At 46.8% G+C, this 13,414-nt stretch overlaps 3 protein-coding genes across 4 annotated transcripts in view; all 3 read left to right on the top strand.

Moving 5' to 3' along the window:
• LOC111636052 (signal recognition particle 19 kDa protein-like) overlaps positions 1–777 on the top strand; it is a 35,706-nt gene extending 34,929 nt beyond the window's left edge. The window contains exon 4 of the mRNA XM_023381211.1: positions 318–777. Coding sequence (XP_023236979.1) covers positions 318–454 — 137 coding nt within the window. The 3' untranslated portion in view covers positions 455–777. The remainder of the gene's footprint in view (positions 1–317) is intronic.
• Positions 778–4,071: 3,294 nt separating this feature from the next.
• On the top strand, positions 4,072–6,883 carry LOC111636049 (mothers against decapentaplegic homolog 6-like). Of its 2 annotated transcripts, XM_023381205.1 has the most exons (3): positions 4,143–4,813; positions 5,109–5,162; positions 5,672–6,883. In XM_023381205.1, exons 1-3 carry the CDS (start codon positions 4,426–4,428, stop codon positions 6,238–6,240), a joined length of 1,011 nt encoding a protein of 336 aa, XP_023236973.1. In that variant the 5' UTR covers positions 4,143–4,425; the 3' UTR covers positions 6,241–6,883. The 2 variants fall into 2 exon arrangements, with proteins under 2 accessions (XP_023236974.1, XP_023236973.1); XM_023381206.1 differs by lacking the exon at positions 5,109–5,162 and having other exon boundaries at positions 4,072–4,813.
• Positions 6,884–12,331: 5,448 nt separating this feature from the next.
• LOC111636040 (histidine-rich glycoprotein-like) lies at positions 12,332–13,174 on the top strand. The gene has a single exon (XM_023381194.1). The coding sequence runs from the start codon at positions 12,350–12,352 to the stop codon at positions 13,172–13,174; it is 825 nt and encodes a 274-aa protein (XP_023236962.1). The 5' UTR covers positions 12,332–12,349.
• The last annotated feature ends 240 nt before the right edge of the window (positions 13,175–13,414 follow it).

The following is a 13,414-nucleotide window of genomic DNA, read 5'->3' on the forward strand; positions in this document are numbered from 1 at the left end:
CGATAGAAAACCGTATACGAGACTAATTTTAATTATATTGTTGCCATCGTTCTACAAAACACCTGTATTTGCCACGTGTCAGTTTCGATTTACAACGTTCTGTTACGCGCAATTTTAGTAGCGCGTATATAAGGGCCTAGTTCTTTCGTGCGGGTGTTGTCCGAATAGACGAAATATCAGAAGTTCCCGCAGCTTTGCAATAGGGGAGGTAAATGCCCGGTTTCGATACAGATGAGTATTTTGTGGTACGTGTGGTGCGATTGTCTGTTCTTTGTTCGGAAGCAGTAACGTGTGTCCTCGTCTTTCTTTCGGAACAGGTACTTCGTTAATGTACTACGTGTCGGAGATGATACCCAAACTGAAAACCAGAACGCAGAAGCAAGGTGGTGGCGACCAAAATCAGAACCCGCAGAATGCAGCCAAGAAGAGCAAGGGGAAGAAGGGCAAACGATGAAATTCGCGCACGATCCTCTTCTTCTCCCTGTTTTCTCCATCTCTGGGGTTTTGCCATTTTGCGAAACACGAAACCGAAAACTTTCTTTTGTGTACGTCACTCGCGCTTCCGGAAACCGGACACGCCATTGGCCGATTTGGGGGAAAAACTAACTATACAAAATTCACCAATAAAATTTACTAATTATATACAATATAACGATTACGAAATAAACTGCTGTATAACTGAATGATCGATTATTTAATGTACGGTACAGTAATGTACTGTACGTTCGACAAACTTGTGTAATATAATATTTCGAATAAATTACGATTTTCGTAAAATCGATTTTCGTCAATTACTTACTCGCACGACGCCATTTTGCCTTTGAAATTGGCTTTGTAGAAACCTTATACTTACCTTAAAATCGTTAAATACGGGGAGAGAATTAGAATTTATAAAAGTGCCGTCGAGAGGCCGTCGTAGGCCGATTGCCACGGCCAGACCTCGATATGACGTTTTCTTAAATAGCTCCATCCTCGTAAATATCGAATAAGGGGACTTTCGGTATTGCGAATATACGGTGTCATCGCGCGACCTAGAAACTCGAAATTTGGCGCAGATGTCGTTACTACTAACAATTCTCATTGTTAGAGGTTTTTTCGATTAAACGCCGTAATCGGATTCTCAACCGGCTTTAGAGACGAACAGGTGATGCGGCGTTAAATCGAAGTTTGTGTTGCAGGGGGGATTATCGCTTTTGTTACACACTTCGATCTTACGCGTTACGATTTAATTTCGAAATTACGTTTACTCGTATTCGGGGAGACGTTTCAAACGGAAACTGAATCATTAAGATGCTCGTCTCGACCTTAAAAGAACGATTTAGTGCGCGCGTGAGCGTTTCGTGACGAAACTCCGTTGTTTACACACGATGGCCATTGTAAATTCTCGACTCCCAAACCGGAAACGGAAGTTATTAACGGCGACGTCGATCGCGTCGGAACACGCGAAACGTGGTAGTGACGAGACGATCTTCGTGTACTTAGCCTGGTTTTTTTCTTCTTGTTTGATTGTTGAATATCGCGTTTATAAAAGTTATAAACACTACTCTTACTACGGCTGCCGCTAATAATGATAGTGTTAAAGCAAAACGAAATATTCTACCGTGGCGTGTTGTCCGGTCGTTGCCGACTTTCGGGGGAACTCGCGGCAACCTTACACTTTAATTTAATCGATATCGAATGTCCCTCGGGGAACGTGGCGAGAAATTTGGAGGATTTTCCTCGATTAAAGTAATTTTCGTAAGAAGCCGTCTGCATCGGGACTTCTAACCATTTCTGTACGGGGGTCGTAGTTTACGCAGCCTGGCGTGGAAAAATCGCGAGCCAAGGAATCGTTGCGGAACAACGCTCGCTCCGGAAGGTCAAAGTTCGCGTGGCGGTAGAATAAGTTCGTTCCACGTCATCCACCGAGTGGAGGGAGGAAGTATTCGTCGGGTTTTACACTCGGAACCGGATGTGGAGACGGGAAATTCGAAATGGAAACATAAATGGGATAGAAAAAGTGGGGACGGGCGGACTTTTCGGCGCTATTTTTGCCGACGTCGCGAACGATCGATAAGGGAAGATAAAGCGACGGCGGGAACGAGTGGAGCGACCGCGACTGGTCGTCGCTCCGTCGCGAAGTAGAACGAGAGACGATAAGAAAATGCACGCGTTCGGCGCTTCCGAGGGGGCAGGTCGAATGCCGCGCGATTCGGTGGGTGGCGTCGCTTCTATTTTAAAAATGTGGCCGGAAATTGGCGACGCGACTTCCGTCCGCCGAAGGAAAAGGACCGGACGAATCGCTTTCCGGTCATTATTAGACCGGACGCCGCCGCACGGTCGTCGGTCGCGCGTCGCAAAGTTTTTTTTATTTATTTTTGGTTTTGTTTGCGACGAGGGGGCGCCGTTGGGACTCGCGAGTAAATTCTGCACATTACATAAATTTCGACTTTGTTAATAAACACTTGGAAGGCGTCGCCGGTCATTACGCGGAATAAACGACGCGACTTATCCTAATTTCTAAACTAGTGTTTAATTTATCGCCGGTTTAACGGCATTGTTTGTTACAGAAATGCCAGGCGGGCGAAGGTCGTAGCGCGTTACTTTTTAAACACTTTGCGTTACGCGAGTGACGACGGCGACCTTTGTTTAAATAGGTAAAAGGGAAGTTTAGGAAAACAATCGAGCTTTAACAATAGGGAAGCGCCTTTTCCTTACCCATCGATCGATTTCTTATTTTTCTCTTCGACGGGGCAGTTGTAGTCGATGTATATAAACACTGCACGTGACTGTCTTGGGAGAACCCCAAAATTTTTAAAGCGCTAAGCGTTTCGGATGGCGTATCGCCTAAAACAATGCGTCTTTCCGACGGCGTGACGCGTGGCCATCGGTTACGCCACCTAAACGCGGAAGTCGTCTGGGTGGCGTTTCTTCTCCGACGTTACGTCTAAATATGTCGCTTCGGGGGGGAATCGAACTTATCGTAAAACAATCGCGCGTAATGCGCGCGACGCGACCTACAGTTTTCGAGTCTAACGCAACACTCAAACGCGAGCCGAGCGCGAAAATAGGAAGGCGACGTATTTCTATTTCCGGAGGTTTGGCCGTAACACGTAACGGGAGGACCGGCGACGAGCGACCGGGTTTTGCAGAGTTTTCCCGTCGGTAATTAGAACGGCACCGGCGGAATATTCGCGTCACGCGGGCGACGTTATTTATTTGTTTATTCACGCTCGAAAGGGAGACGAAAGCGACAGAAAAGCGCCGCGAGTATCAAAAATAAAACTTCGCGTTACCGCCAACCAGACCGAGTTTGGGTTTACAACACAATACGATAAAGTTTATTGTTTGGCGTATCAAACCGGTCGGCTCATTGTTACGGTTAATATTAACAATACCGAGAAAAAAGCGCTTATGTATAGGTAACAATTCGAGAAGCAGTATCGATCGACGCGTAACACTCGGAGGGGGGACGCGAGCAATTTTGTAAAAATGGGACGGAAAGTAGAGAGAGAGAAAGTTAACAAAAGGAGCATTTTCCCGTGCAGATGGAAACAAATAAACAAAGAGTGACGGAGACGTCGTCGACGGCTGGCGTGAGTACGGTACTTTTAATTATAAAGCGTAACCGAGTCGACGGACGAAACCAGGTTCTCGGCCATCGGCCGTCACTTTCCAGTAATGGCCGGAGTCTTGAGAAAGTCGGGGAAATAATAAACTTTGGCCTTTTAAATACTTGCGGTTACGTTTTTCCCCGATTTCGGTAGAAATTCCCGCTCGGCCGGTCGCCGCCGTGGCGCGCGCTTTCCTACGTTTTTAAAGTTCCCTCGCCGCCCCGTCGCCATCTACCGAGGGAAGAGGCAACTAACCCGACTTCCGGCCGTCCCGTAACCGGGAAAGGAGCGAGGACGAGAGTGGACGGCGCGGGCCCGGGCGCGAAAGCGGAGAAGGGAAGAAGGGGGCGCGCGGCCCGCGGGCCCCCGGCCTCCTTCCTCTCCGGAGACGGCCCGGGCGGCAGCGGCGGCGGCGGCGGCGTCCGGGAAACTCGATCCGGCGTCGGGGCAACCTTCCGCGTCGAGTAGCGCCCGTCGGTCTAGACGGTCACGTGAGACGCGTCGGACCCGTCGCGCCGTTAATCCGCGCGGCGTCGGCGTCGGTGTCGGCGCGCGCCGGCGGGTGGCCGCGTCCGCCAGGTCGGCGCTGGAGTCCGGAGCGGTCCACCCGGCGCGGGGGTGGCCGGCGGCGGCGGGAGGAAGGAGCCAACGGGCGCCGTCGGAGACAAATCGCCATCGGACGCGGCCGCGCGGGTGGCTTCGTCCGCAGTCGGCCATCGTGGAAGCGTTATTAGCGCGTGCCCGGCAGTCGGGTGTCGACGGGAGCGAGAAGAGAGTCGGCCATTGGCAGAGACGGGCGCGTCGACAGTCGACGACATGTTCGCTTCCGTTCATGTTTCGCAGTAGACGCAGCTGCCTGATCCGCCGCTTATGGAAGAGACGCGGGACCGACGGACAGGCGGAACGCTGGCCCGAGGACCCCGAGGACAAGTCGGCGGCCTACGCCGTGCTCAAGAGGCTGAAGGAGGTGCACCTGGAGGCCCTGGTCCGAGCGGTCGAATCTCGGGGCGCCGAACCCTCGGACTGCGTGCCCGTGCCGGCGGCCGAGGCCCGCCCGGGCCGGAGGACCTCTTCGCCCCACGTTCTGTGCTGTCGCCTGTGGAGGTGGCCCGAACTCGGACACTCGCAGCAGCTCAAGCGCCTGGCCTGCTGCCGCACGGGGCGCGACTCCACCTCCGTCTGCTGCAACCCCTACCACTGGAGCAGGATCTGTCAGCCCGGTGAGTCCCTTTTCTTCTTCTTCTTCTTCTTCTGGCGGGCCCCGGGCCATTCCGGGGGCGGCCCGAGCGGGGGACGCAGGCCGGCGCCGTCCGTTATCGGCCTCGGCAGACAATTAAGGTTGGCACGAGGCCCGTGCCGGAGACCGCGCGGCTGGCTCCTTTCCTCCTCCCCCTTTCGGTGCCGGCGCCGTCGGACCGGGCGCGCGCCGCGACCGCCTTTCCGGGACGGTCTGCCCGATACTTTATAAATAGCCGGGAAATTTCCCTCTGATGTTTCTTGTTTTTTCTTTGTCAGAATCGCCGCCTCCGCCCTACGGCAGCTGCGTCCGGGACGGACAACGGCCTCCAGGTAATTTCCCTCTCTCTCTCTCCCGCACGCCGGGAAACTGGGTTACGGACGCGCGCGACTCTTACCCCGTCCGGGGGACGATTCCGGCGCGGGAAGGTCGTCTCCCGGCGGAAGAACTAACCGGAAGCGTCGGTGGCCGCCGCCACGTCACGGGCGTACGTGCCCGGTCTCACGAAGGTCGTCGGACGCGGTAAAACCGCCAGGGGGCGCTCTTCCGGAGCGTCGGGTCGACCGGAAGCGCCTTCGGGACACCGGTCCCGGTAAATATTTACGCCTTCCGGAAGAGGTGGCCCCGACGGCCCGTTCCTCTCCCCCCGACGGAGTTTAAAGGTCGGCGTCGTTCGCCGTTCCTTCGATTGGCGCCACCGTTCTAACTCGGCCGATCGTCTGCCCTACTTTCTCGACCGGTATTTTGGCCGCCGACTCGGCGCCATCTTGTTTTCCCGTTTGGGCCGGGTCCGGTCCTTCGCCTCCCTCGCTCATTGTTTTTTTCCTTTGTGTCTTTTCAGCCCGCGCAGACGAGTCGACGCCGTCCGACGGAGGAGGAGGAGGAGGAGGGCGCGTGTGGTGTTACGTCGCCTATTGGGAACAATGCACCCGAGTGGGAAGACTGTATCACGTGTACAAATCGAGTCTGGACATTTTCTCTCAGGTGGCTCGAGGCGAGGGTCTGTGCCTTTCCACCCTGGCCCAGAACCACACCACCTCCAACGACAGCGTTCTCAAGACCCGCGACAAGATCGGACTGGGACTGACGCTGACCCGGGAGGACGACGAGGTGTGGATCTACAATCGCTCCGAGCACTCGCTCTTCTTCAACTCCCCCGCCCTGGATCCTCCCTCCACCCGCAACCTCACCGTTCACAAATTGCCTCCGGGTCACTCCGTCAAGGTCTTCGATTACGCCCAGTGCGGTCGGGGGGACGACGACGACGACGACGAAGGGTCCTCGGACGGACCGGTGGACCCCAACGCCGTCCGCGTCAGTTTCGCCAAGGGATGGGGTCCCAGGTACTCGCGCCGTTTCGTCACTTCCTGCCCGTGCTGGTTGGAGATTCTGCTGTCCGTCGACAGGTGACGCCCGACCAGTCTTCCCGGAAATGCCGTCGGGGGGACGACCACTCCTTCCGGTCTTTCCATTCGATAGTACAAACTGCGTGAACTCGCGTTGTCTTTTCTTACTCGCACTGCAACAAATTGCGCGTTCGTAAACGCATATACAGTATATAAATAAATATATATATTATATATATATATAACATTATTTAAGAATTGTTATACGAGGATAAAGGAAGAAGTCCGGGTTTTATCGAGTATTTAAAAAGAAGAAAAAAGTGTAGGAGACCCGACGGCGCGCGGACGATCAAGCCAAGGAAGAGCTTCGCGTTCGCTAATCGCGCGGAGGAGACGGAGCACATATTCGAACGGGTTCTACCTCACGTTCCGCCGTCCGCCACGCCACGCAGCGGCGTTTTCCAACCGTTAGCGACTCCATCCATTTTTTGTTTTCCTTGTGTTTTTTCCCCTCTTCCAATCGAATGAAAGCGTTCGAAGAGCTGTAAATAATATAAAACAAATGCGGCGTTTTGTATCGGAGAGAAGCCAAACCGTCTCTTGATTCCACCGGAACTTGTATAAAATAAGAAAACAAAACAAAAAAAAAGGTTGAATTGTTAATGTTTATAAAAGTAATAAATAGCGAAAAATCTCTCGTACTCTCATTTCCGTTTCCGTTCTTTCGTGGACTCTCGATTAACCGGCACTCGCGGCCAGTCGGATTGGCGTAACTTTGTTACGGCGGGAAGCGCTAAACCGAGGGGCGCATTATCCGGGAAGGCGGCGAGGAAACAGATGCCGGATACGCGCCAACGTTTTTCCAAGTAATTAATCCGCAGCTGTCGTCGCCGAAAAGACCTTTTGTTTCCGTCGAATTCTTTTTATTCCGTCAAACAATAAATAGCGAACGACGCGCCGTTGTTTAATTCATAATACTCGGGTAATGCGCCTCCTTCCCGTTTATCGCTCTACGCGTAACGACGGGCAATTCGGACCGGTGTCGGAAGAAAGTGACGTAACCTCGTAACTCGCGCCTTCGTTTAGCATTTAAACCCACGATAAAAGAGTTTTGCGTCACAAATTCCCGCGTTAAGAGTAATGGGAACGAGGTTTGCCGGTTGTAAATCGACGACGTGAAAAAATTTACCGCCATTCGTTAATATTATTCGTCGCTTTCCAGAAAATTCCTCCCTTTCTTTTCGAGAATACATTCGATTTTCCTCGCACGTCGCCGCTCGTTATCGCTAAAAAACCGATGGCGATAATCTCTCGCCTTAATGGCCGATACACTCGTAAATCCTCGGACGTGGTTAACGTTTACGCGTCGAAAATTTAAAAATATATATAATAAAATAAATTGTGGAAAACGTTATTTCGGTAGCGATTTTGCGACGACGGCGATAAATACGCGATTCGAGAATATCACGTGGTACTAACTCGTTCATTGAGAGCATTCGCCGAACGAGTTGATGACACGTGACACTCCCGACACGTTGGTGTTGTTACGTAACACGAGACTACACACCTCGGACACTAAAGAAACGAAACTGGTCTGGCAAATATTAGCCACGGTTAAAAATACATTTTTTTTTTTTTTGCTGTAATTACGTACGGTTCGTTCGATTGTCGGTCCTCTTAAAGAGGTTCCACAAAATTACCTCCGAAGAGAATTGTTAGAAACAAAACCTTCTATAATGGCCTTTCAGACTACAATGCTTAAAAAAACAGTAGTGCCAGGTGTGCTTCGGATCGTTTAGGGCCTGGATCCGTTCTCAAAAAACACTATACGTCTAGCGTGTGTATTGTTATTTGACGAGGAGGAAAGGCCCTTCACCGGTTACGTTTTAGGGCCTCGAATTTACCAGAAATGTTTCGTGTGCGGAACAATACGTAATTAGCCAGTTATGACTTTGCGCTCGTTACCGTAAGTTTAATTGTTTACGCGAATTAAAGCAACCCGTTCGTCACGCGACAATTTCCATTAAGGCGTTAGCCCGTTTTCCCGTACGACGAATAATTTTCTAGTGTACGTAAATAAGTTTCCTTTACTAAAAGACATTTGGGACAATTGTATTATTTAATTAAAGGCCGTGTTTAATGGCATTCCCACACGAATGTGGTGTTTTCGGTCGGTATTTTTAAACGACGAAGTTCGTCGATAACCATAAAAGATTCATTCTCTCGCACTAATCAGTTTTCCTACGTATTATCCGTCGGCGTAACGTAACACTCGGTCGTCCTTAGCGTAACTTTTAATCGATAAAAAAGTAACGTACGACGTCACGCGTGGCCGGCCTTTCTTAATAGGGGGGAGTTACGCCACGAAAGTTTACAATTTCGGGGAAAATTGTTCCCCCCGAAGGGACGTGCGCTACTTAAGAACCCGCGGTGTTAGTGTAATAGAACTTGCGCGATGAGATTCTCTAAAGATAAAACGACTTTTCGGTTAGCACAAAAATAGATTTTAGGTGCCAAATTTCTACAGGAAATTACCTTAAACTGGCCATTTTTCCACGCATTCTAGTCTAGATCGAGCTTTAAGAGGCCCTTCCCTTCGTAAACTGTAACGAATTTAAAAGCGCCGGGCCCTAGGCCTTTTAGTTTAGGCATAAATCCGGCTCGGGTTGGTGGATACAAAGTATAAAGTAGACTTTTTAAACTCGCAGTTAAGGGTGTTGTTTTAACCAAACGAATTAGTTAAAATCTAAAAGAGTATTCGGGATTTAAACTGTTTGGAATGTGTTTTAAAAGGTTTAATTGTTATTTTGTTTTTTATCCTTTAATTTATGCCTCTGAAGAGGAGCCAACCAGACTCCAAAACTTTCAATATTTTAAAGAATTCCTCCCTCCGATTATCTGGCGGATTTTCGAAGACGAAATTTATACGGATAAACGGGTTTAAATGAAGAATATTTGGTCAATGATAAAGGAAAGAGTTGCGGGAAACTGGAAAATGGAAGTTTCTGGTTAATTGGTGGTGAAGAAAAAATCAAAGCCCAGATCTATTTTTACTCGGAATTTCTTTGGAAAAGATGCGAGACTGAAAAATTGCGTAATTCAACAATCTTTATTTGGATTAGATAGACAATATAAAGAATATCGTCCCGTCTTTATACTTCGATAAAAGAAGATAAAGGAAAAAAAATCGGCGATAGTATTTTTAAAAACAATTTGAAAATATTTACCCATTAATTTATCAGTCGACGAACAATTTTCTTCTTTTTTTTAAATGCCATTTTTCTTTCTCTCTGTTATACTTTCCCCGTGTTACATACACGTACTGTACTGTACATAACACAGAGAAAGTATGACCATCGATCAACTCCCCAAATTTTTACATTTTTAGATTCGGGCAACACCAAACGTCGAGAAACGCAAACAATTTAGGGGTTTTCTCTGTATATATGGATGTTAGTGTGTGGTAGGGCACGATTTTCTTTACCCTTCTGAAGCTTAACTTCCGTGCCTTTTGTCGGAAGTTCCTGAAATGTGGCGAGGAGATTGGTGTATTAGGAGGATTAATAATATTAAATTTTGGTGGTTAACAGTCGAGGGGGTGAGCCGATACAGGAGGTGGCGCGACGCGTGTCTAGCGGAGTCGGACTTAACATTTACACTGTTGAAGAAATAAAACTCGTCTCTACCCTCCAAATTAAGCCTTTTGTCATTTTACAATAATTAAGAATATAAAAAAGGTTTTATAAGTAAAAATCTGGTAACAGATGGCGCCACACGCAATTTCTACTTTGCTGGAAAAGTTACGCAACTCGTTACTGTATTTTTAAAATATTTAATGATTTTCTTTTTCTTTTTTTTTAGAATTTCAAAGTAAGGGCGATTCGTTATAATTTTCGATTATATTTAGAAACTTATTGGGTTACGCCGTTCTTTTTCGCAGAAATTTAATAACAAAGCGGTGAAATTCCCTAGAAAATTTGCATCCGATAGAAAGTTTTCTATTGTAATTTATATCGGGTGTTAAATTCCTATTTTGCTAGAGCCCGTACTAAAAAAAGTGGGCCTAGTAAAATTCGGATAAGTTTACACTTGTTTATAAACAATTATCAATGAATTCAAGCAGCTCACTGTATTTATATTATCTAAAAAATTAAAAAAAAAATGTAAAATATCGCATTGATAAAGCCTACAATTCAGACTTTTTTCTTGTCGGTGGGAAATTTTGCCAGTAAACAATTGAAAAACTGTGAGAACAATTTCGATTTTATATCGATCTTTCCACCAACTTATTATGCGGGACAACATTAAAAAAAAACAAATTGTTCCAATGAAGAATGCGAACCAATCCAAAAAAACAAAATAATTACTTTTTTTGGGGTAATTTCGCGTCATCCTCCGCACCACAAAAAAATAATAAATTTAAAAATCGTAACGCTTCACTTTCCATTTTAAATACCCGAAAAATAATATTAATTCTTTTTTATTTTTAAATTTAAAATATTTCCTACAGATTTTTTTAAGTATGGAGAGCTAAGACACTACTGTACTCGGTGGCACGTTATTCTACGGTCAAAAAGGGCAATTGTCTGGGGTTTTCAGCAACGGGGGGCCCCAAAACAATTTTTTATAAGGCCTACGAAGTCGGCACCGTACGGGGGGCCCCAAAATCGAATTTGCCCGGGCCCCACCGAGCTATAACTGTACTTCGAATTTCAATATTAGGGAAGTAGGTCGAGCCGTCTGCTATTAAACTTATTCCTAGAAAGAAAAAAAAAGAGTCTACCCTTTGAAACGTAGCGTAACTCCGATCTATATTACGCCGTATTTATGACGAAAAATTAATTTTTGGTAGAATTACGTTATTAATTATTGGACGGAGCGATAAAATAGCGATTTTATTTCTTTTTCAAATGGATAAAGTCGATTCGATCGACCGAAAGGCGACGTAAATCTAATCTGCTTATTTTCTGTCGATAAAGAAAAAGTTCTTGCAAAAGTCCAAACGATTAGTTAAGGAATTTACGTTACACAAACAGGAAAATTAATAGGAAAAATTAATTAATTCTCCTCCGGGGTCGAAGGGTCGAATTAATCGAATATTTAAGCCCTTCTCCATACTCTCTCGCTATTTAATACACGAGAATACGAACCCGAACATCACAAATTAAAGAATAGTTTGAATAATTAAAGAAATTTAATTTTTCGGCGCCGTTAAAGCCGAAGGACAAAACGAAAAGAGTCCGTTTATCTTTTTGTCTCCGACTCTACCCCGGAGACACAGATACCGACTGACGAAACCAGGTTGACGCGTTAGCGCCATCTAGCGGAAACGATTGGAATCGTTTTTTACAATTCGGAATTAAGAAGTAATACGTAACAATAAAATGAACGAATTAGCATTCGATTCGTTGGATATTAACTTTTAGTGCCAATCTCTTTACAGTTCGGGTGGGGCGTAAAAGTATTATTTCGTCCGAATATTGGCGGGGAAAGAGGAAAAAGTAAGTTTTCCCACGCTGGAAAGTCCAATTAATTAAAGAAAGACGAGAGTGACGCGTGGAGATATTCCCCCACACTCCATTGAATGCGAGTAAGAAATTGCCGACGAATTATGATTGCCTTGCACGTATTATAATTCTTTTCGATCCACTTTGAACGGGGTAGATGCGATTGACACCGACCGGGTCGCCGACACGACATAACGGTCACTCGGTTCGCTCCAGAGAACACGAGACCGGACCATCCCGTGTATTTAAATGCCGACGGTGTGGACTCGGTCACATCCAGCTGCGAAACGACCGAGACCAGATTAAGGTTAGCATCCACAGCGGCGGAAGTCCACCTTGCAAAATGGTCAAGCTCATATCCCTTTGGGTAAGTGCAAACTTTGCTCCTCTCTCCCGCGCCATTTCGCGTTTACGACGACAGATGGAGACTCACTCGTTCCGCGTGTTTACAAACTTTCCAATCAATTAATTATAAAAGTATTATTATTATCTTTTTTTAGGAATTTTCATTTAGAAATAAGATTTTTTCCGTTAAATTTTAACGCCCGAGTCTTATTTCTTTAACTTTACTATTAAATAATTACCTTAGTGTGAACGGGGAAGTATGTAGATATAATTATTAGCATGTCCAATGACGAAGTTTCGTATCTCTAGGGAAAGTTAGGGATGTATTCGTTAGCCTTGGCGTGCTGTATGTATGTAGTTAGTGGCGAAGAATTAGCTTTAGGAAGGAAATTGTCGGATTTGACTGCGCCCGAAGCTTTGGCGTTTGGAGATTTGGAAGGAGCGGAGAGTAAGCATCACAGTCATTCCGAGAAACATCATCATCACCACGGAGAACACAGTAAACATCACAAGGAACACGACGGTCACGACGAAGGCCACAAAGACGACAAACACCATCACCACGACTGGGAAGACCACGACGATCACCATCATCACGAAGATGGCGATCACCATCACCACAAAGAAGGGCACGAACACGAAGGACACCATCACCAGAATCATCACCACGAAGGCGATCACCACCACCACGAAGAGGACGGAGAAGGGCACCACCACGAAAAACACGGAGATCATCACCACAAGGACCACGGACATAAAAAGCACGGTTTCAAAAATTACTACCATAAAGAAGAACACGGACATCACAAAACCTACCACGATCACCACCACGACGGCGACCACCACGATAAGGAACACGAAGACCACCACGAACACGAGCATCACGGGCACAAACATCATAAACACCACCACGAAAAAGACGATCACGACGACCACGAACACGGCCACGAGCATCACAAACACCACGAGGGTGGCCATCACAGTCAACACGGAGAACACCATAAACATCACGGCCATCACGATCACGACGAACACGACCATCATCACAAAGGTCATCATCATCATCACGAGCACGACGAACACGGAGGTCACGGCCACAAACATCACGAGAAATACAGTGGCCATCACAAACATCACCGTCGTTAGTTTAATAAAACAAATGATATTTATAATTATTTATATTGTGACGCATAATTACCACTGTAATTACTTGCGCAAGTGGTTCTCTGTAATGGACCTATTTATGAAACGAAACCTTAATAAATTGGTTTACTGTTAGATCGCGTGCATCATTTATATAATCTAGTTTGTTCCCATTCGAATCTCCAGAAATCAAGTTATGATATATATATTTATATACTGTATATATATATGCGTTATATGATG

This window comes from Centruroides sculpturatus, unplaced genomic scaffold (assembly GCF_000671375.1).
Source record: "Centruroides sculpturatus isolate CEXI.00-Female unplaced genomic scaffold, Cexi_2.0 scaffold1009, whole genome shotgun sequence".
Lineage (NCBI taxonomy): Eukaryota > Metazoa > Arthropoda > Arachnida > Scorpiones > Buthidae > Centruroides > Centruroides sculpturatus.

Bases quoted from the DNA above. Each gene is read 5' to 3' on its own strand.
- LOC111636040 (XM_023381194.1), top strand. From the start codon at position 12,350: ATGTATTCGTTAGCCTTGGCGTGCTGTATGTATGTAGTTAGTGGCGAA.
- LOC111636049 (XM_023381205.1), top strand. From the start codon at position 4,426: ATGTTTCGCAGTAGACGCAGCTGCCTGATCCGCCGCTTATGGAAGAGA. The intron at 4,814-5,108 runs GTGAGTCCCTTT...TTTCTTTGTCAG, and splicing joins GAGCAGGATCTGTCAGCCCG to AATCGCCGCCTCCGCCCTAC. The intron at 5,163-5,671 runs GTAATTTCCCTC...GTGTCTTTTCAG, and splicing joins GGACGGACAACGGCCTCCAG to CCCGCGCAGACGAGTCGACG.